General features: G+C 51.9%; 2 protein-coding genes across 7 annotated transcripts in view; one reads left to right on the top strand and one right to left on the bottom strand.

The window, feature by feature from the left end:
- The window catches only part of CLCN6 (chloride voltage-gated channel 6), a 30,769-nt gene extending 21,722 nt beyond the window's left edge, over positions 1-9,047 (bottom strand). The window contains exons 1-5 of one of the 2 annotated variants that reach the window (XR_009399558.1): positions 8,670-9,047; positions 7,805-7,864; positions 3,418-3,483; positions 3,024-3,089; positions 383-449 (exon numbers count right to left, since the gene is read on the bottom strand). Coding sequence is in view for 1 of the 2 variants with exons in the window: in XM_059375580.1 (XP_059231563.1) it covers positions 383-449; positions 3,024-3,089; positions 3,418-3,483; positions 7,805-7,864; positions 8,670-8,756 (346 nt within the window). In the remaining variant the exon portion in view is untranslated. The remainder of the gene's footprint in view (positions 1-382; positions 450-3,023; positions 3,090-3,417; positions 3,484-7,804; positions 7,865-8,669) is intronic. The other variant, XM_059375580.1, reaches the window with a different exon arrangement.
- Positions 9,048-9,098: 51 nt separating this feature from the next.
- The window catches only part of MTHFR (methylenetetrahydrofolate reductase), a 14,696-nt gene continuing 2,855 nt past the window's right edge, over positions 9,099-20,939 (top strand). The window contains exons 1-11 of one of the 5 annotated variants that reach the window (XM_059375585.1): positions 9,106-9,180; positions 11,458-11,532; positions 11,805-12,050; positions 13,786-14,024; positions 14,794-14,904; positions 17,341-17,534; positions 18,241-18,491; positions 18,783-18,917; positions 19,127-19,307; positions 19,551-19,733; positions 20,682-20,783. In XM_059375585.1, the coding sequence (XP_059231568.1) occupies positions 11,818-12,050; positions 13,786-14,024; positions 14,794-14,904; positions 17,341-17,534; positions 18,241-18,491; positions 18,783-18,917; positions 19,127-19,307; positions 19,551-19,733; positions 20,682-20,783 (1,629 nt within the window). In that variant the 5' untranslated portion in view covers positions 9,106-9,180; positions 11,458-11,532; positions 11,805-11,817. Of the gene's footprint in view, positions 9,181-11,388; positions 11,533-11,804; positions 12,051-13,785; positions 14,025-14,793; positions 14,905-17,340; positions 17,535-18,240; positions 18,492-18,782; positions 18,918-19,126; positions 19,308-19,550; positions 19,734-20,681; positions 20,784-20,939 lie in introns of those variants that run through there. The other 4 variants (XM_059375582.1, XM_059375581.1, XM_059375583.1 and 1 more) reach the window with 4 other exon arrangements.

Raw genomic sequence — 20,939 nt, 5'->3', positions numbered from 1 at the left:
CTACTTGTGATCTCTGTCAAATAAATTAAAAAAAAAAAAAAAAAAAACAGTCTCAAATACTTTGGCCCTTTACTCTTTCCAACAAATTTAGGAAGAGAATTTTCCAGTTCCACAAAAAAGTCTATTGGAGTATTGATTGGGACTACACTGAATTTATAGATGATTGGGAAGAACAGGCATCTTTGTGGCATTTATGTCTTACCAACCTGACTACGAGGTTCTCTTAACGACTTCCTGTTGTGTCCTTTGACGATAAATAAAAACTTAAGCCAAATGGCTAATAAACAGCTCTTCTCTAAATCATGTCTCCTGTTCTCGAGATAAGAAAACAGGGTCAGAAACTGCTGACATGTGGGGACACCAAGAGCCGTGGAAAGGATACATGTCTGTACCACTCCGAACTTGAGCTGGGTGAAGAGGCGGACAAAGAAGTCCACAAAGAGACCCACCTGTGAAGAGAAGGCGAACCGTCACTCAGTTTTTCCCCTCAGTGGCACATGCACTTCACCCCAAAGCTGTGAGCCCCCCTGGCCTTTCCCGGTTGGCACACACACCCATGGCACCAAGAGGCAAAGAGTGAACGCCTTTCCTGCTAGTCACTGACGTGCCAGGAGATTCCCTGCCAGCCTGTCCCTACCGCCCCTCCAGAGGACAAAAGAAGGGCACACACGCAGCTAAGCTGAGAGAAGAGGAGTAAAACAAAGGGAGAGGCTGCAGGAAAAGATGTGAAATCCAGGAAGACCGTCCCGTGTCTAGAGAAATCACCCAGAACTGGGTGAGGGTCTGCTCAGCATTTTCCGGAGGCAGTTTCAGAAGAATTCCAGTAACATCTTCAGGGATTCTTAGCTAAATAAGAACATAACTTAGGATATTAGTTTGAAAAACACTCTTTACTCAGGTGTATATGGCTTTTGCATATTTGTTATTACTATTTTTAAGTCAGTATTTTGATTTGCAGCCAACGGTTACCGTGGTAAGGCAGAGAAAATCACTCATAGTCCAGCAGTCCACGTTAAGCCCCAAGTCTTTGATCTGGGCTTCATGGGGAACTGGAAAGGCTTGTTATTTGGTGGATTCAGGATCAAAGGCTTCAAGCCTCTGGCCTTCCCTCAAGCCAATGCCCCGAGGCTTTTAAACACTGAAGCAAAAGGTTGTGACAGATGGAAGGATAAGAGAGCCCGCAGAAAAAGGGCTGGTTGCTAAGTTATAAAGGCGAATCTGCCTTCCAGCAGCATGAGGGGATGTAAGAGGACCGGAGGGGACATGAGGGGACATGAGGGGACGTGAGGGGACTGGAGAAGTTGCTAGCATTGGGAAACAGAGTGTGATAGGAAAGGAGCAGAAAGACTAACAAGTAGGTGGCTTGTGATTATGCTTATTACGGGGAAATTTCCAACCAGAAACATACATAGCAAAACAGACACCTTGAAATTTCAATATAACAGTTAAATCGACCCAAGTTCTCCCCATAATAGAATGTTACCAAAGAGGCCTTCTGAATGCCCTTTGTCTTAACTAGAAAAATGTTCCCAGGACCTCTAAATTTACTGCAGCAAAAATTTGACAAATGCTAGGAAAATAAAAACTGGTCAGCCTTTATGGCTAGATCATACTAAATACGGGCTTACATCCTATGGGTATATCACGCAGAGTCAAGATTGAAACTTGTAGTCAGTTCCGGTGAGATAAACAGGCTGCTGCTTAAAATATATATGATCTAGGGGTGCCTGGGTGGCTCAGTGGGTTAAGCCTCTGCCTTTGGCTCAGGTCATGGTCTCAGGGTCCTGGGATCGAGCCCCGCATCAGGCTCTCTGCTCAGTGGGGAGCCTGCTTTCCCCTCTCTCTCTGCCTGCCTCTCTGCCTACTTGTGATCACTGTCAAATAAATAAATAAAATCTTTAATATATACATATATGTGTGTGTGTGTGTGTGTGTGTGTATATATATATATATATATATATATATATGTATATATACATACGACCTGTTATGCGCTGACCTTTTGTGTCCCCGCCCCCCAAATTCATCTGCTGAAATTCTAACCCCTCCTGGGATGGCATTACAAGGTGGGGCCTTTTAGGAGGCGATTCAGTCCTGAGTGTGGAGCCCTCATGAAAAAGATCACTGGCTTTATGAAACACCCAGAGAGGTCTGGCCCCTTCTCCCCTGTGAGGACACAGCCAGGAGCCAGGAAGCAGGCCCTCACCAGACACTCATCTGTAGGCACCCTGACCTTGAGCTTCTGGCCTCCAGGACTGGAAGAAATAAACATCTGTTGTTTAAGCCCCCCGCAAGTCTATGGTATTTTTATTAGAGCAGCCCGAAAGGACAAAAGCAGCCTACCTGAACACTGTAATGATAGAAATCAGATGTGACAGATATCATTTTGATTGGCTGCTGACTTTTCCAGTTTCTCTTCCCCAATTTTAAGTGGTTAGGTCAGCAGTTAGGATTCCAGGCCTTGTGCTACTACACAATCTGGCAGTGTTTCATAATCTTTTCTTATCTGTGATTCATCTGTGAGCAAACGGACTCCAGAACCCTGTGCATTCGGGCACATTCCTCTACCCATAGCCGCCAGCTCCACCTTTTAGATAAAACAAGAAGCGTGCCGGACAGAAGTCCAGGACAGCACAATAAACTCACTGAGATCGATGCTGTCCTGCTTACTGGCATGCCACACTAAAGGACAGGGTGCAACGGCTGGTTTTGTTCCACTGTTCTGCTTTTTCCCTAGTGACCTCAATTTCCATGCAGTGCTCCCCTGACTACGTTGTCCACCTGATAACCATACCGTATCATAAGAGCTTGGTCCTGACCAAGGTTTTGAGTGCTTTAAAGAAAACCAGCGCTGTAGGGTTCAATTTCATAAAGCCAAAGCAAGAGAAGTGCCAAAAACAGTGTCAGGATTGTTATTTGGGGGTTGAAGAAAGGCAGTCTCAGTTATTAGGACAAATGACCGCCCCTCTGACCCACATGCCCCCACCCTGCCCACCAGGCCCCCCCGTGCCCCGCCTGCTCACCAGCCCAGTGCAGACTCCAATGGCGAACACCATCATCCACTTCACCGCCTCATACCTGCGGCCTTTCTGTTCACACAGGGAAAGACAGACTCAGGTTCTTATATGGTTTTGTCAGCAACAGGGAAGTAGCACATCCTGGCTAACCAGTTTTAGGCTAAATTTCACAGAGACAGCAAGCCTGGTAGTGGTATCTGTATGACAGGTGCTTTGCTTTCCCAGAAGGATGAGCTCTAAGAGCCCAGGCCAGGTGCAGTGAAGTGGGTACTCTGGTTGGCAGAGGTCTGAGGAAAGTGGCTGAAAGCCATGGGGTAAAGCTATCTATGGGGACATTAAGATGGAAAAGGGAAGCCGCTGTACGATCTCTTCAGTCCCAAGAGATCAATAAGGGACTCACCTTATTATCCATGGTCTCCAAAACTTCCAGGTACGGGTCATTGATACAGCGATCATAATCCAAACTCTGGAAGAGAAACGGGAGTGAGCAGGTCACAAACAGGAAGAATCACGGAAACCTGCAAAGGGCTGATGCTTCAGGTTCCTGCCACTCGAAGTGTGGCTCGTCAGGGCAATGGACCTGCAGCCCCCCGGGAGGAGCTGGTTGGAAATGCAGATTCTGGGACCTCCGGACCTGCCTCGAGGGAGTCTGCGCTTGATGCACACGAATGTTTCGGCAGCGCAGCTGCAGGTTCATGCTTCAGGAAAAGCTTTCAATTACCTACCTTTGAACTTCCTGCTTCTGCAAAACCTGAAAAGACCTCCGGCTACCACCAGCGTTACCCGACTTATCCTATTACATGTACGAAAGTTTCAATTCACCGGAACCAAATTAATTTAGAAAATCATTTAATTGTAAGTATCTTCCATAGTCAGCTTCTACGAGGAAGAGGTTAGTCACGAGACAAACCAACGTGGAGACTATTCTGAAAAGCAACTTTCAGTTCATGTTAGGAAGAGGCAGGGACTTCACGCAGCTCCTGAAAGTACATCTCCACATCTCCAGCCGTGTTCCTTTGACTCTCTTCACAGAACACAGATATTCTGCAAAAAAAATCTGCCTGTGTGCCAGAGACATCTTGAGAAACAATTCAAAGGAACTAATTTTATTTCTTCTATGTTTTCTAAGAGAAGCAGCCGTCTGGCAACAGAGGAAAATGGTCTGCCGTGTTCTCTCCTTCCTAAACCTGTTGCTACCAACACATCAGCTGCCAAACAAACGAGACATTGTGGCCACACTCTGAGCATGACTTAGCAGTCAGCCGAACACAGGTGTGACATGTGACAATCTGTTCCATCTACATCTATACCCAAAGTCCAAATCCCTTTTTAAAAAAGGGGCATAAGCAGGCAGCTTATGAAATCAATTATCAGACACCCAAACACAGGAGACTATATAATAATAAGGTAATTATGAAAGATCCAAAGAGACAGATGTGGAAAATACGCAAAAATTATTAAGTAAAAGAATGGGATGCCTAACACCAGAACATCAATCTCTTCTTTTTTTAAAAATTGAATTTGACATTTTGTAAATATGTACCAAGGGCCTATAGGACCTGTTCTTAAAACCAGATATCGTTTCATTCTCCTTTGTGATGACTAACTCCCTTCTATTTCTGTTGTATTCTGCTCTTTGTGTGTGTGTCGGGGGGTGCCGGGGGGGAACAACTTAAAAAAAAAAATTTTTGTATAGGTGTTCTGCAGGGCTGCCCAAGGTAATGAGGTTATAAATAGCATGTGGTCAAAGGGGTAAGCAGGACTGAAAGGCAACCCAAGTTCAACCAGGAACGTCACCTCAGTGCTTACACAAGCAGCACCCACAATGGGCCTTGAGCTAGGGGAGCTGCTGTGGCCCAAAGGGAGAGGTCCTTTATTCTAAGTCCTCTGCTCTGAGGGATGCCTTTTTCTAATTCAAAAGAGCAACACAGGTTGTGATCTGCGTGAAAACACCACTATTAACAGCCACCCCACAGATAGAGGGTTATTGCTAATCAGACCACCTAGTATGAGAATGGATGTCAAACCAGGGATTCTAACGTCACTCCAATAGGTGCAGTGAACTCTTAGGGAGGCAGGAAGGAGAAAGAGCACATTTTAGAGAGATTTTCAACAGAAGGGTTTTCTAGTTGATCCCTAGTCAAACCTGAGCAGACTTTTCAGAGTAAGTGTCTAGCTAAATTTGCTCTGATACAAAGCAAATGTTCTGAAGAAGCTCTTACTTGAAGATAGTTCATGAGAAATATTAATGACTCACATGAAACATTAACCCATAAAATTTACATAAACATGCGTATCAGGTGAACATAAATGCATTACAAATACAAGTGTACTTTAGTAAAAGGAGAGATGAAGCCTTGGGGACAGCAGGGTGAATGGAGCAGAGAAGCCATGGTGAGCTCCAGGGAGTACAGGAAGGTTGCCAGAAAGTCCTTGTCACACTCACACAGTCAGGGTGACATCACTGGGTTCAGTGAGGGAGTGTAAGGTAATAGCACAATATGGGGCTTCCTCTACTAACTCTTGCAAACCTCTCAGCTATGTGCAAGGAGACTAATATTTTAGAAATATTGGAAAATACATCAGTAGATATCATGCTTTTGATTCTGATTCATTAAAAGCATTCCCATCACTGTAGCATATTTAACTATACCATGGTAGAGCAATTGGCAAATTCCAGAGTCCTAAAAATTATTCTGTCAAGTAAACTGCACGGGGAAAAAAGATGAAGGAAGAATCTTCTTCAAAAAGATGAAGGGGGGCACCTGGTGGGCTCGGTGGGTAGAGCTGGCAACTCCTGAACTTGGGGTTGTTGAGTTTGAGCCCCATGTAGAGGGTCGAGATTACTTAAAAAAAAAAAAGTTTAAGGAAAATTTAAAAGATAATCAAACAGATGCACTGTGAGGACCTTATTGGGAACTAGAGCCAAAGAGTAATAATAAATAATAATTAATAATAATTTAAAAATTACAGAACATTAAAAATTATACGACATTTATAAGACAACTGGAAAATCTGAACACTGGATATTTAATATCAATGCATTACTGTTAATTTCTTGGGTATGAAAATGGTACTGTGGTGTGCTAAAAAAAATCCTTGTTCTCTAGAGATGCAAGTTGAATTATTTATGGGTGAAATGATGTGATGAGTAGAATTTTCTTCAAAATAATATGGGAAGGGGATGGGAGCCAGAAGAAACAAGGTTGGGCATGAGCTGAATGAATGTTGAAACTGATGAGTATAGGGGGTTTCAATATACTATTCTATCCATTCTTCTTTACGTTTGAAATTCTCCATGATGAAAGTTTTTTCAAAATTCCATGTTATACTAATAAATCCTAACAGTTCCACAAAATTCTACAGAAAAAGATAAAATATTAAAAAAGAAAATTAGTCTGAGTATGTTATTGCCCTAAAATATTGAATTTTTAAAGTCTGTCTCATAGACTTTTTTTTAAGGTTTTATTTATTTATTTGAGAGAGACACAGCAGGGGAAAGGTGGCAGAGGGAGAGGGAGAAGCAGGCTTCCTGCTAAGCAAGGAAACTCATATGGGACTCAATCCCAGCACCCTGGGATCATGACCTGAGCTTAACTGACTGAGCCACCCAGGCACCCCTCTACCTACGTGACACTTTCAAGAAAGCACTAAACATAGAAGATTAATCACACTTCTTGGAATTGCTCAAAGAAGCAATTAAGGATGAAGAAGAAAAGAATAGTCAAGACTAGTTCACCATATAGAAAAATCAGATTAAATAAATTGTGGCATAATAAAAAAAGTATTCCTCAATTTTTAAAAAACTGTAGTAATGTATTAGCAATAGAAAGACTGTTTTCAAGCTGAGGAGAAAACATGTTAATATACGTAGCAGAATCTCGCTTCTGTTATTTAAAAAAAACCAGGAATGTAAGCATGGAAAAGGGTATTCAGTAAAGTTCATAGTTATCTTTTAGTGGGTAGGGTAAGGGGTTTTTCTCTAACTTCCTTTTGTAATGGTTTAACAATTCTCTATCATAACCATGGCCTGTTTTTGTTATTTCAAAAGTCACAGAAACATTATCAGAAACTAAATGATAAAAAAGCAAACTGGTTTGGTTTTACTCCAGCAGTGCTGGCCTTACTAAACACACACACTCTTAGAATCCTATTCTTGAACTGGAACTACAATACAGAGAACTTCAGAGAGGGACACCTGGGTAGCTCAATTGGTTAAGCATCTGCCTTCAGCTCTGGTCATGATCCCATGATCGAGTCCCACATCCGGCACCTTGCTCAGCAGGGGAGCCTGCTTCTCCCTCTGCCTGTTCTGCCTGCAGTTCTCATGTTTCTGCTTTCTCTCTGTCTCTGACAAATAAATAAAATAAAATCTTTTAAAAAAGAGAGCACTTCAGAGAGAAGCTGTTTGGGCAGGAAAACAGTCATCTGGAAAGTTCTCTAAGAAGAGAAGGAAGGTCTCCTGTCCCACAGCTGTTATGATGAGCATGCACTGTCAGCTGCTTTTACTCTCAGTCTCTACTTGTAAAACTAAATAGTATGCTCTATCGAGGTTAAGGTGCCACAGATCTATGAATGCATCGAGACACATCAGACCCTGTTTTGGGGTTATGGTGAGAAAGCGCTTGTCAAACAGTCCCTTTCAGAGAGGGAAATTACCTCTTACCCATTCACTCCCTGGGACAGATCGTCAAAGAGCATTCCTCCTTACAATCCTAATGCTTCTGTCTGAAGTGACCAGCTCCCTCACTGCTTTTCTTACCCCAGGCAGCAACGAAGAATCTCACCTCATAGTCTTTCCTTGGCAGGATCTCATCCTCCTCCTCCTGTGTTTCTCCAAGGATGGTCTAGAAAACAGATCCACACAATGGTTAAATGGTTAAATATCAAATGATTAAAAGTAGAAAGAGACATAAGTATTTGCTAAAATTTGATTGTTTATTTCCAAACCATCTAGAACTATTATCAAATGGGAACAAGATCTAAAAAAAAAAACCCAAAAAACAAAAAACACTTTTGGGATGGGGGTCATGTCGGCGGCTATAGTCTTCCAGGTGAGCTCTTCGTTTCTACTGATAGGTTCTCTAAATAACCACTCTTGTCTTCAGGACCCGTCAAAGATCTCCCATGCCAGATAAAGGAGAAAAAAATTCAGGATCCATCGGACAATGTACTGAATCTGAAAACAGAAGGGACCTGTCAACTCTGGGACACAGCAACTCAAGTTTTCCCAGGGTGCTTTGCAGAGGGAAGCTGGATTACCAATGACCCAGAAAAGGTGAGGGATACAGTCAGAAAGGGCTGGAGAAACTAAGCCAGCCGCTGGATAAGCACCGAGTCCGGTGAAGGGGCTCATTTGGACAACGCTCGCTTCATTCCAAACTCCTTTCACAGGGAAATAAAAGAAACCGTGGATGGGATTAACCGGAGCGGGCCTGGATTCTGCCGCAGATACCAGGGAGGGGTTCTGAGGAAGACCCGAGACTCGGGCACGGGAAGCGAGGCAGATGCTTCGAGAGCCGAGGATGCGGTGCCCGCGCCCCGCCCGCTGCCACCTGAGGCCCCAGCTCGGCCCGGCCCCACCCCCGGCAACGCCTCTCGCCGTCCCTTGGCAACCGCCCCCTCCCCAGCTGGGCTCCGCCCGTTCCTTACCAGCTCCTCCGGGGTGCGGGTCTCACGCTCACCGCAGCAGCAGCACCACCTGCAGCAGCAGCACAGGGACCCCCTGCACCCCGCCATCTCCCTCCTTTACTGCCACTCTGGAACCCTCCGCCAACCCCCTCCCACCCAGAATCCGCGCCTCACGTGACTGGCCCCCGACAGTGTCACGTGGTCCTCTCGAGCCTGGGACCGAGACAGGGAGTGGCTGCAGACGGGTGGGGCGACGGCCCGCGTCACATGACGGTGGAAGACCCTCTTCCCTTGGGCGCGGCCATGTTGGGGACGGACTTCCGGTCGCTCGCAAGGATGGTTTCCGCCCTCTGGTCCCGCCTCCCTCCGCAACCTGACACCTGCTCCGCACCCCGCTCCCCCCCCCCCCCCCCCCCCCGCCCCCCCCCCCCCCCCCCCCCCCCCCCCCCCCCCCCCCCGAGCCGGACGCTCCCACACCCTGGTCGAACAGCTGCTTCGGGCGCGCGCGTTCTGAGTCACCAGCGACGGGAGGGTGAGTGGAGGCGAGGCGTGGGGTCGCTAGGGAGGGATATCCGGGAAGTGAGGCCCACCCACCCGGGGGCGGGGAGCGAGGGGGCCGGCCCGCCCCTCTAGGCGGTGGGCTTCTGCCGCTCTGCGCGACCCCTCAGTTGGGGGGCTGGTGTAACCGCCAATGGCTGAGACCCCCAGGGACTTGCAGCTGTGAACGGAAAATTCGCCTTCGGTCCCCGGCGTGGACGGAGGGGACCCCGGGGAGGAGGCGGCCCTGAGACGGGGGTGGTGACTCAGCCCCCCTGGGACCGGGTCTGGGCCCGCGTCCCCGCCCCCACCTTGACCCAGTGACCGCGTGACTCGATTCGTGGTCTCCCAGCAGGGTGCCGGAGGCGTCTTTCCGGCTCCCAGCTGAGCACCTGTAGGCCGCTGGTACCGCAGTGTCCGGCGCCCGCTGTGTCGGGCTGCCCCCAGGTGTCCACCCTGGCCCTTCTGGGCGGGGTGAGTTTCGTGTTCGCGCACTGCACGGTGCTCGGCACAGATTAAGCAAGTGGTCAGTAAATGGCAGAGGGTCATTTTGAGAACAGAGTGACAGTGCTTGACCCATTGGTGCTCACAGAATGCTGGCTGTGATGACTGTGCTGGGCATGGGGGATGCCACAGGCAGGATCCCGCGCCCTGGTCTCAGGGTGCCTGGAGGGTTGGAGAGGAGGCAAAACTATGAATCCACAATTACAACCCTATGGCCCCGTGGGAGTCCCAGCTTTGAGAAGGGTAAGAAGTGATGTGAGGAAGGAGGCTGAAGAAGGCACGTGCCTGGCACTTACTAGGAAGGCAATAAGTCTGTATTAAATCAATGAAAGGGCAGGTAGTTCTGTTTCCTCCCCCTCTCTTGGTTTTGTTCCAGCAGACAATTAATGAGCCACTGTCTTGAATTGAGGAGAAAAGCCAGCTAGGCTGATCTTGATTTTTTTCCCTTTCCTTACTCCTGTTGGCTGTCCCTGCTGAGAAGCTGGAGTTTTAGATCAGGATAAAAAATGGGTGTCCCTAGGAAGAAAAATCGTTGCTACAAGTGTTTTTACTCTGGTCTTGACTTTGGGTGTACAATGTGCCCCTGTGTGTGTTGCAGGGAACAGGAGCAGTAGAGTTCATCCATTTCTCAGGAGTCTAGGACCCCCACATAGTTAAAAAGCCCAGCTCAGGGGCACCTGGGTGGCTCAGTGGGTTAAGCCACTGCCTTCGGCTCAGGTCATGATCTCAGGGTTATGGGATTGAGCCCCGCATCGGGCTCTCTGCTTGGCAGGGAACCTGCTCCCCGCCCCCCCCCCCCCCCCCCCGCCTGCCTCTCTGCCTACTTGTAATCTGTCAAATAAATAAATAAAGTCTTAAAAAAAGGAACAAACAAATAAGCAGACCCTGGTTGAGCAGTGACTATCCCTTGAAAGGAATTAACTTGGCCTGGTTGTTCCTCTGATGCCCCATGTCACCACACAGAGGATTTTCACTGCTAAAAGTGTGTGTCTGCCCACTGCTGTTCAAGAATTCTGTTCTGTCTTGTTTTTAAGTATTTGTTTCATTTTCCCCACTAAACTGGCGGGTGACGCCGTGCCTTCTGCTGGCCTGCCTGTGGTTGCCATGGCTTAGGGCTTCGTATGTGGTGATTGTGCAGTCACTGTAATTAACCAGCTCGCGTGGTGTGTGTACGGAGAACAGCCTGGAAGGCAGGCATGGATGCAAAAGCTTTTATTCTGAGTAGGACACAAATTCATGCCCTTAATTGAATTTGGGTCCGGTTACTTGTGGAACCCAGCCGGTGTCAAGGTCTAACCCATGACAGTTCGTGCCACTTTTTGGAGTAGCACGAACTCAGGAGAAGTCTGGCTCCTTTGTCCTGCCCACATTCCTTCCATCCTGTGTGCAGACAAAGTGTTCCAAGTAACAGGAGATGTTCCCGACAGGGCCAGACTGAGCTCTGCCTTCTTTGGAGAGTAATCCGGTGACCCTGAACGTCAGTTGGCCTCCTATCTACCAAGCCCTGCAGTCTCCAGTCAACATCCCCCTCCTTCCATCTGGCTTCTGCAACTGGAGCCTCAGCCCTCCCTCCCGCCTGAAAGCCTTGCCCCCGCCCCCTTGCGCGGGGCCCCAGCTAGTCTGGCTCTGGGCTCTTCCCCTGTCATTGCTCCCTCCGCCCAGAGGAACACCCTCTCGCTGGGGAAGTTTCCTTTTGTTTCTTCCCCACCCGCCCTGGGTCCCAGCTGGCGGAGATGGACCGTCCAACACCCAAGGTTCTCCCTTCCAGATCCCGAGGCCCCTGCCTAGGACTGTGGACTTTGGAGGCTGGCAGGGTGAGGTTCTCAGTGCCGCCCTCCATCAGGTAGCTGTCACCGAGGATCCCTGGGCGGAAGGAGCATGTTTCTGTGCCGGGTGGGGGCTGGTTTATGTGGAGCCAGGCGGCTGTGGAGGGCAAAGCGTCGAGGGAGGCAGCATAGACAGTCACAGCTGTAGTATGTGGAGCCACTGGGCGGGGGCGTTGTCACCCTTACCCTCCTTGGCCTTCTTCCTGCTGGAAACGCCACATCTCACTTGACCCTGCCGCTCCGGGACTTGGCTGCTGCCCTCTGACGCTCCTGCCTCCACTCCCTGCAGCCGGAACCTGGCCATGGTGAACGAACCCAGAGGGGATGGCGGCCCCCCGCCCCGCTCGGAGGGCAGCAGCAGTGGCAGCGAGAGCTCTAAGGAGAGTTCGAGATGTTCCACACCTGGGCTGGACCCCGAGCGCCACGACAGACTCAGGGAGAAGATGAGGCGGAGGATGGAATCTGGGGACAAGTGGTTCTCCCTAGAATTCTTCCCTCCTCGGACGGCCGAGGGGGCTGTCAATCTCATCTCAAGGTGAGCTGATGTAGTTGGGGAGGTGGGGTCAGAATGAGGGCCCCCCCCCCCCCCCCGCGGAGGCAAAGCCACAGCCCTGCTGCGGGGAGGGTCACACTCTGACCGGGCAGGAAAAGGCAGCCAGCAGGGGTGGAAAAGAGCAGGGTAGACCCAGGAGCTGCAGCTTCTCAGCTGTCCACAGAAGTCCTTTGGGTTTTATTTTAAAGATTTTATTTGGGAGAGAGAGAGAGAGAGAGAGCGTGCTTGTGAGCAGGAGGCAGTAAGAGGGATATGGAGGCAGGAAGTGGGAGGCAGGGAGAGGGAGAAGCAGACTTTATCTGGGGCTCGATCCCAGGACCCCAGGATAATGACCTGAGCCAGAGGCAGACGCTTCCACCCTCTGAATCAGCCAGGTGCCCTGCATCTGGAATTTTTAAGACACATTCTTCAACGAGTTAAAAATGTTGATTTTCTCAGACTGCGTTCTTTGGCAGAACTTGGGACTGACGCATGCATACAGTTTAGGAAGTCATAAAGCAGTGGCTTAGAGAACATTTTCAGTACGTTAGGAATTCGACTTAAATACCTTTCACAATCTAGAAGTGCCAAACGAATTACATTAGCACCTTATGATGTGTGGTTCCTTTTTTTTTAAGTTTATGCATTGTACCACTTGCATGTTTCATGTGTCACTCTGGAAGTTTTGAAGTTCAAAGACACGAGAGGTTTTTTTTTTTTTTTTAAATAAGATTTTATTTGATGGGGGAGAGCACAAGCAAGGGGAGCAACAGGGAGAGGGAGAAGCAGGCTCCCCATTGAGCAAGGAGCCCGATGTGGGGCTTTAATCTCAGGACCCTGGGATCAGCGACCTGACCCGAAGGCAGACACCCAGCCCACTGAGCAACCCAGGCAACCCAGGCGCCCATGTTATAGCTGGTCAGTCAGGTGTGTGTGCACATCTGTGACTCTTGAGTCTCGTTCAGGAACCGTGGCCGTGTTCTAGAAGCCTGCTGGCTGCTGCACCACAAGGAGGCGGGCAGGGGGTGGAGTGTAGCATGAAAGAAACTTGTGTCTGCTCACCCTCTTTTTTCCTCTTCCTAGAGTGAGCCTCTGCTTGCCACTCAGAGAGTTCCCCATACCTTTGACCAGCAAAATGTCAGAACTCACCCAAGATAATCCAAGTGCAAGCACTTTGAAAGGCTGCAGGCTGCCCTCTCACAAAAGGGTTGCATTGTTGATACCAGTTATCTCTGCAATCTCATCCTCATTGGGGCGCCTGGGGGGCTCAGTCCATTAAGCATCTGACAGCCCAGGCCCTGATATCAGGTGGCACTCAGTGGGGAGTCTGCTTCTCCCTCTTCCTCTGCCCCTCTACCCCCCTTCATTTTCTCTTTCTCAAATAAAATCGTTAAAAAAAAAAATCATCTTTGTAACAGGAGTTCCCAGGGACTGAGTGTTCAATGTGTACCAAGCACTGTTGGCACTCCAAGGGCTGTGGAGCCATCTATGGTAATATTGTCACAGTGTTATTATGAAGTGCTGTTCTCTGGCACATTTTTGAAATGGGGAAACGGAGGCCCAGTCAGATTAATTTTCCCAAGGTCACACAGCTACTAAGTAGCAGCGCCCAGATATGAGTGTGGGTCATCTGGTTATGACTTGGCTGTGATGTCTCCCTCCCTCCCAGAGCCCATGGGAAGGTGGTGTAGGGCCGTGTGCTCTCAGGAGCCCCTCTTCAGAAAGAAATTACCTACAGGTTTGATCGGATGGGGGCAGGTGGTCCCCTCTTCATAGATGTGACCTGGCATCCAGCAGGGGACCCCGGCTCAGACAAGGAGACCTCCTCCATGATGATTGCCAGCACCGCCGTGAACTACTGTGGCCTGGAGACCATCCTGCACATGACCTGTTGCTGTCAGAACCAGGGACAGATCACAGGCTACCTGCACAAGGCCAAGCGGCTGGGCCTGAAGAACATCTTGGCGTTGCGGGGAGGTGTGGAGCCAGCCCTCTGCTCACTGGGATCTTGCTTCCTGGAAGGCCTCTTCTGTCCCTGGAACAGCCCTTTACTTTTCTCTGGGGCCCCCACTGAGCAGCTCAGCATCCTCTCCCATCCCGTGGTGTCAGCCAGCCTTGTGGGTAGTGAGCCGCGCAGATGGACCCACTTCTTGACTCTTAGCTTTGGCATCGGAGCTCAGTCAGGACTGCAGCCCTGCCTGATAGCCCACTGCCCTGGCTACACAGCTCCAGCAATCAGAGAGTGCGGTTCTGGCACTGATCCCCGGAGGGGGAGGGGGACAGTTCCTCATACCTCTGGCACCTGTTGTCATCATGCACCCGAGTGTGGGAAGAGGGACCTGGGTGGGACGCTGCTCCCCACTAGGACTCACCTGGGAGTAGGAACTCCTCTGGGAGGCAAGAGCTCCAAGAGGGTGGGAGGAGGAGCAGTGGGGTTGGGGGAAGTGCCTGAGCACACCCAGATCTGGGGAGGGAGGGGGTCCCACATACTCCAGGCTAACTGCAGAGCCGCAGCTGTCCCCTGCTTGGCACTGCCAGCACACTGCCTGCGGAGTCAGTGCTCGGCGAGCGCTTGCCGGGATGGCTGCATCTTTCAGGCCGCCACTTGCCAGGTGCTGTGCTGGGAAAATCAAGGCTCGATCTCAGAGAAGCTGGTGGCCCCGGGGGTGGGGTAGGGAGAAGGATCATAAAGGCCATCTGGATCGTGGGTGAGACCCAGTGACTGCGGCCTCTGCCCCCCTTGCAGACCCCGTGGGTGACCAGTGGGAAGAGGAGGAGGGAGGCTTCAGCTATGCCGCGGACCTGGTGAAGCACATCCGGAGCGAGTTCGGGGACTACTTTGACATCTGTGTGGCAGGTGAGTGGCTGGGCCTTCCCAGCGTGGGAGGACAGGGAAGGGAAGGCGTGACACCCAGAGAGGCACAGAAGGCCCACCGGCATTCAGTTCAGGACCCAGTGACCCAGGCTGTCGTGGGCCTGCACCTGTGCCGGGGGAAGGAGGCTCAAGAGCTGTGTCACACTGTCTTTGCTCTCATTCTGTCATCCACCACCTGCCAGGCTGCCACTGGCCCTTAAGTTTTTAATCCCTTTGCCTTTTTATGCTCTTAGCTTGCTTCCCAGCCCTATTCTTCTTTAAACAAAAAAGGGATGTTAAGACAGGGGTTAGGGGGGCAGGGAATTTTGGAACCCTTGTCAGGAAACGCTACGTGACCTCATGAGGCTCTGGACCAGGAAGCAGTGAGAAACCAAGGCCTCCCTCGTTCGGTCTGGAGCCGCAGAGTCTCCCTTTTCTGCCTCCCACTCCGCACGTGCTCCACGCTTCCAGGAGCTCTGAGTGTATGCTCTTGCACACACGTGACCTGCCACCAGCTCCCGAGTGCACACAGTCGCTTCCAGCCAATAGTCCTGCCAGACTGACGGGTCTCAGAGTCCGCTCCAGACTTTCAGGAGAGGGCACTGGCCCGGCGCAGCTCCTGTTCCAGGGGCTACAGCCAAGAGGCAGGGCTCACCTGCTCAAGATGGATGCAGTGGCCTTCCCTCTTAGCTCCACTAGATGGGATCGGGACTTGGCTCCTTGAGCCAGGGCTTGGGTACGGTGAGGCAGTGTGTGCCGGGTTGCAAGAAGTCCAGGGATTACCTTGAATGTCGTCCCGACATGACCATTTTTTTTCTCAAAACTTTCTTGGGGAAATCATACCATTTTTACATGAAAACCAACATGGCTACGTTCTGAAGTAGCACAGAATAGGGATGTGAATTTAAGAAACTAATCCACGTGGCCTCAAAGAAGCTGTCGCCGGTGGCTTTGAATTTAGTCCTAGGCCCCCATGTGCACAGCCGCTCTTCATAGTCAAAGGGGCGTTTAGGTGAGTCTGGGAGGCCCCAGTGAGGAGTTAGGAGCGAAGTGAGCATTTCCACCTGCTCAAGCATTCCCTGCTCACACGGGCCGCCGTTCGGCCAGTACATCGGGGAGCGCGCACATATGCAGTAGGCGCTGGGTGGCCGTGCGCGGAGACGGGCTGGGCTGTGAGCTTGCAGGTGTGGGCCTGGGGCTCTGCCTGTGGTAAAGCAGATGAGCAGGATGATCTGGGTCGAGACGCCACGCTGGCTGTGACTGGAAATACAGTAAACGGGCAAAATCTAAATGTAAGCACATGCTACGTGTGTTCGGTGGTAATTGAGGATTTAGAGCTATAGTTTGAGCTTTTAAAAACTCCTTGTTTTTAAAATCGCTGTTGGAAAAATGGCCTTATTGAAAGTGAAATATGGTGGCTCAGTCCTCCCACCCCTTCGCCTCCTGAGACGGGTTTTTATGTCCATTTTTTGATGACTTTGGGTTTCTGGAGAACAGAAAGGCCTTATCATAGCAAAGCAGCTTGGCTCCCCAGCAGCCTGGCTCAGGGTCCTGCCCAGGGCTTGGGCTCAGGAAGCCAGCGCTCCCCTGTAGCTTCCTGCAGGCCTACAGTCGTCCTGCTTGTGAGTTCAGTTGCTCAGGGAAGGAAGCAAACATAGGGTTCACGGAGCTGGTAAGCAGCCCAGGTGACACGGGGTCCTGCCTCCAGGCGGTTCTGCAATCCCGCCCTTGGCATCCTTGGCACGCGGTCTCCAGAACCTCGTTACTTGTTGGTGGGGCTGCTCCTTCCAGGGTCAGGCAGCTCTCTGGGACCGATCCTGGCTCTGGCATCAGAAGCCACACAGACTCGGACTAATAAGGAACTTGAAGGCGAATCCCTGTTCCCCTGCGACAGGCCTTTGGGCTTTTGGAAGTGGTTCCGGGCTGCTCTCCCTTCTCCCCTTCAGATGGAACGTGCCTACCTTCTTCGCTTCTTCCCTGGGCATCGTGGTTTCTAATGTCCACTCTCTTGGACCCCTGAGTAATCTTCGTGTTAAAATAAAAGCACGGTTTTGAATCCAGTGCCCAGACTCCAGCCTAGGACCCCAGATGCTGCCAGACCCGTGCTAAAAGTGACATTTTCTCTTTTCTGTGGCCCCAGCATGCTGGCCGGATTTGCTCGGCGCTTGCCATGGACCTGAGGCAGGACAGTACAGGGAGTGGGTGCCATCCCTCCCCCCAACTCTTGGGCGGGTCGCCCTAGGCCACCTCTCACCAAGGGTCATGGCTAGAGTGAGAAGCACAGCCGCTCACCACCTTGGCCTGTCTGCTGCGGTGTTGCACGGGTCAAGAACCTCTGAGGCAGAGGGCTCTCTGCTCCCAACTTTCCGGTCTCTTCCTCACTCATCCTGAGCATGTATGTGGGAGCCAGCCTCTCCCTACTGTCATCCCTGTCGGCAGGTTACCCCAAAGGCCACCCCGACGCAGGGAGCTTTGAGGCCGACCTGAAGTACTTGAAGGAGAAGGTGTCCGCAGGAGCCGACTTCATCATCACCCAGCTTTTCTTTGAGGCTGACACATTCTTCCACTTTGTTAAGGCTTGCAGCGAGATAGGCATTACCTGCCCCATCCTCCCCGGCATCTTTCCTATTCAGGTGAGGGTCCCAGGAGGTTCCGTGGCCTCCCTCCATCCCCCTCCCAGCGCAGGCCAGAGCCCTGGCGTGAAATCCAGTGCCTGATGCTCAGGAGCTCTCCCTTCAGATGGGTGCAACATGCCTCCCCACGATGGTCCCCTTTGGGCCACCCCCCTGCCCCCAAAACAGCACCAGTGTCTGTTGGAGGGACCTGCTGACCAGTGTCCCTAAAAGGGATTATATCTTTCATTATAAATCTTGGTAAAAAAAATCAGTGTTTCCCCAAACTTGACTGTCATCAAAATCATTTGAAAAACTTGTTTTGAAAGGTAGATTTCCAGATCTCCTGTCTGGAAGTTCTGATTGAATAGGTCTGAGGTGGGGCCTGAGAACTTGCATGTTACTTGTTAAATTTTACAGGTGGTGCTGATGATCAGTGCAGCTTGGGAGCCACTGGCCTTGATGTGCACCAAGTTATCAATAAACACACCTAGGGGCGGAAGGGCTAGCTCAGCCCAAGGGCGGGAGTGCTGTAGGCAGCTGCTACACTGAGTGGAAGAAGCTGGACGAGGCGGGGGTACTCCTGCAACCTGGACTGGCTTTCTGAGTCACTCTGTGTGACAGTACAGCTGGCCAGGAGGCCTGGTGGGATGGAAAGGGTGGTAAGTATTTCGGGGGAGAGACGGGCTGGGAGACGGCACCCCATAGCCCTTTGTGTCTCGTACAGGGCTACCATTCCCTTCGGCAGCTCGTGAAACTGTCCAAGCTGGAGGTGCCGCAGCAGATCAAGGACGTGATTGAGCCGATCAAAGACAATGACGATGCCATCCGAAACTATGGCATTGAGCAGGCCGTGAGCCTGTGCCAGGAGCTTCTGGCCAGTGGCTTGGTGCCAGGCCTCCATTTTTATACCCTCAACCGCGAGATGGCCACCACAGAGGTGCTGAAGCGTCTGGGCATGTGGATTGAGGATCCCAGGTGACGCCACTGGCCCCGAATTTGGGCCTGGGAGGCACAGGGGAAAGTCAGATGGGCAGACAAGGCAGAGAGGTCACAGAATGAGCAGGCCCTAGCAGTGCTGGCTACCGTGGCGATGCAGAGGGGTGTCTGCCATGGCTAGCCGTACACTTAGGCTTCTGTCTCAGTGGGAACTCCATGCATAGTCAGATCAGAGAACTCCGGCTGATTGCTGTCCCCACTCTCCCCACCCCCACCTTTCCTGCTTTCTCTAGCCTGTCCCTTACTCATCCTGTCTCCATCCTCACCCAGGCGTCCCCTGCCCTGGGCCGTCAGTGCCCACCCAAAGCGCCGGGAGGAAGATGTCCGTCCCATCTTCTGGGCCTCCAGACCAAAGAGTTACATCTACCGCACGCAAGAGTGGGATGAGTTCCCCAATGGCCGCTGGTGAGCACCCACAGGCAACCCATTGCCAGTGCATCCTGTTTCTTGGGAGGGAGGCAGAGGGAGTTTGCCTGCTTATTGGCATGCTGTTTGGGGAGCAGTGTGGGACAGGACTCATAGGAATGCCCCTTGGGCAAGTGGGCACAACTGTCCCTCTGTCAGGAGCCCCAGGTCAGGAGTATGCCTTGCCCTCTGGGCACCTTCTCTGCCAGGGGCAATTCTTCCTCGCCAGCTTTCGGGGAGCTGAAGGACTACTACCTCTTCTACCTGAAGAGTAAGTCCCCAAGGGAAGAGCTATTGAAGATGTGGGGGGAGGAGCTGACCAGCGAAGAAAGCGTCTTTGAAGTCTTTGCACACTACCTCTCGGGAGAGCCCAACCAACATGGCTATAAGGTGAGTGATGCTGGGGTGGGGTTCCTGGTTAACCCCCCTGCCCTGTCTCCCCCTGCCCATCCCCACCCAAGCCTCCCATCTCTGTCTGAATGGGGCACCTCCGCAAAGAGGAGGGTGAGCTGGGAAGTCCCCACCTGGGACACCTAGAGGGGCTGACCGACGCAGGGGTGGAGTCTGCGAGAGGAAGGGTGCCCAGGGTGGCCGGTGTGGTCGCTGTCCCAGCCTGGCTCCCCTCTGCCCCAGGTGACTTGCCTCCCTTGGAATGATGAGCCCTTGGCGGCCGAGACCAGCCTGATGAAGGAGGAGCTGCTGCGTGTGAACCGGCAGGGGATCCTCACCATCAACTCGCAGCCCAACATCAACGGGAAGCCGTCCTCCGACCCCGTCGTGGGCTGGGGCCCCAATGGGGGCTATGTCTTCCAGAAGGTGTGGCAGGGACACACAGGGCTGGCCCACCTTGGCCGGCCCCTGGGGGTTCCCTGGAGATGGGGACAGAGAAGCTCCCGTCCCTCCCTGGGGTCTCTTTATTCTGGGGGGCAGAGGACGGTGCGGACAGGAGTTCCCGTGTTTAGTCAGACCTGGGGATGCAGGTCACTTGACTGCCATGCGCTTTAGCTGTCTCTTCTGTAAAAGGCAGAGAGAGCCCGTCATGCTCTGGGGCCGAAATGAACAAAGCACGTGCTTGGCACGTGGGAAGCACGAAGGACGCATTCGTGAATGGAACTGCTACTGGTGTCCCGAGTTGACACCTTTCTCCTAGGGCTCCTAGAGTTAAAATGCCATTCTAGAACTGTAGCCGTGGGCGCTGGAGTTGGAAAGAGCTGGGTTTTCAGTCCCTGCCCCGCTGTCTCCCTTCAGTGCAGCCCCATGGCTCGGCCTCTCCTGACTAAGTTTCCTCATCTGTGGGATGGGGGTAGCCATGCTCCCCCTGCAGGCCACGAACCCGGCCTCATCCCGGACAGGCCCTCGGTGCTGGAGAAACCCTGGGTCACTGTTAGCCTCTAGTGAGTGGGGCAGCTGGGATGTGTCGGGGACCCTCCTGTGGCTCAGCTTACCAAACGGGCCTCCCGTCCGGCTTCTGAAGCGGCTTCTCCGTGGGGCCTTCCCTGGCTGGGAGAAGGGAGGCAGCTGCCCCTCAGACCTGTCTAGACGGAGAAAGCCCACATGCATGCTCCCCTCTCCCCTGCTTGCAGTTGTGATTCGGTCCACGTGGCCATGCTAGCCCCAGGGCCTCAAGTCCTGCCACATGTGTCTGTGAGGGCGCCTCCCCGGGGTGTCGGGAGGGCCAGCGTCCAGCCGTGGTGCACACAGAGCAGGGGTGTGTGCAAGGACTGGGTTTGATGTGCTGGTCTCTGCCCCCCCACCCGCCCATAGGCCTACTTGGAGTTCTTCACTTCCCGTGAGACGGTGGGGGCGCTTCTGCAGGTGCTGAAGAAGTACGAGCTCCGGGTTAATTACCACATCGTGGACGTCAAGGTAGGCCAGCCCCGGGCTTTAGCCAGCGCTCAGCAGGCCCCGTGTCCAGGAGCTGAGGGCACCGTGTTTACTCCATCCGTCTGCAAACACTGAGCACCTAGCGCTGGCCAGGCGTGGTGGGAACATATGCCCAGAGCCAGGCCCCTGCTCTCAGCC

The sequence above is a fragment of the Mustela nigripes genome, chromosome 14, assembly GCF_022355385.1.
Source record: "Mustela nigripes isolate SB6536 chromosome 14, MUSNIG.SB6536, whole genome shotgun sequence".
Lineage (NCBI taxonomy): Eukaryota > Metazoa > Chordata > Mammalia > Carnivora > Mustelidae > Mustela > Mustela nigripes.
This window is presented reverse-complemented; position numbering and strand designations above follow the sequence as displayed.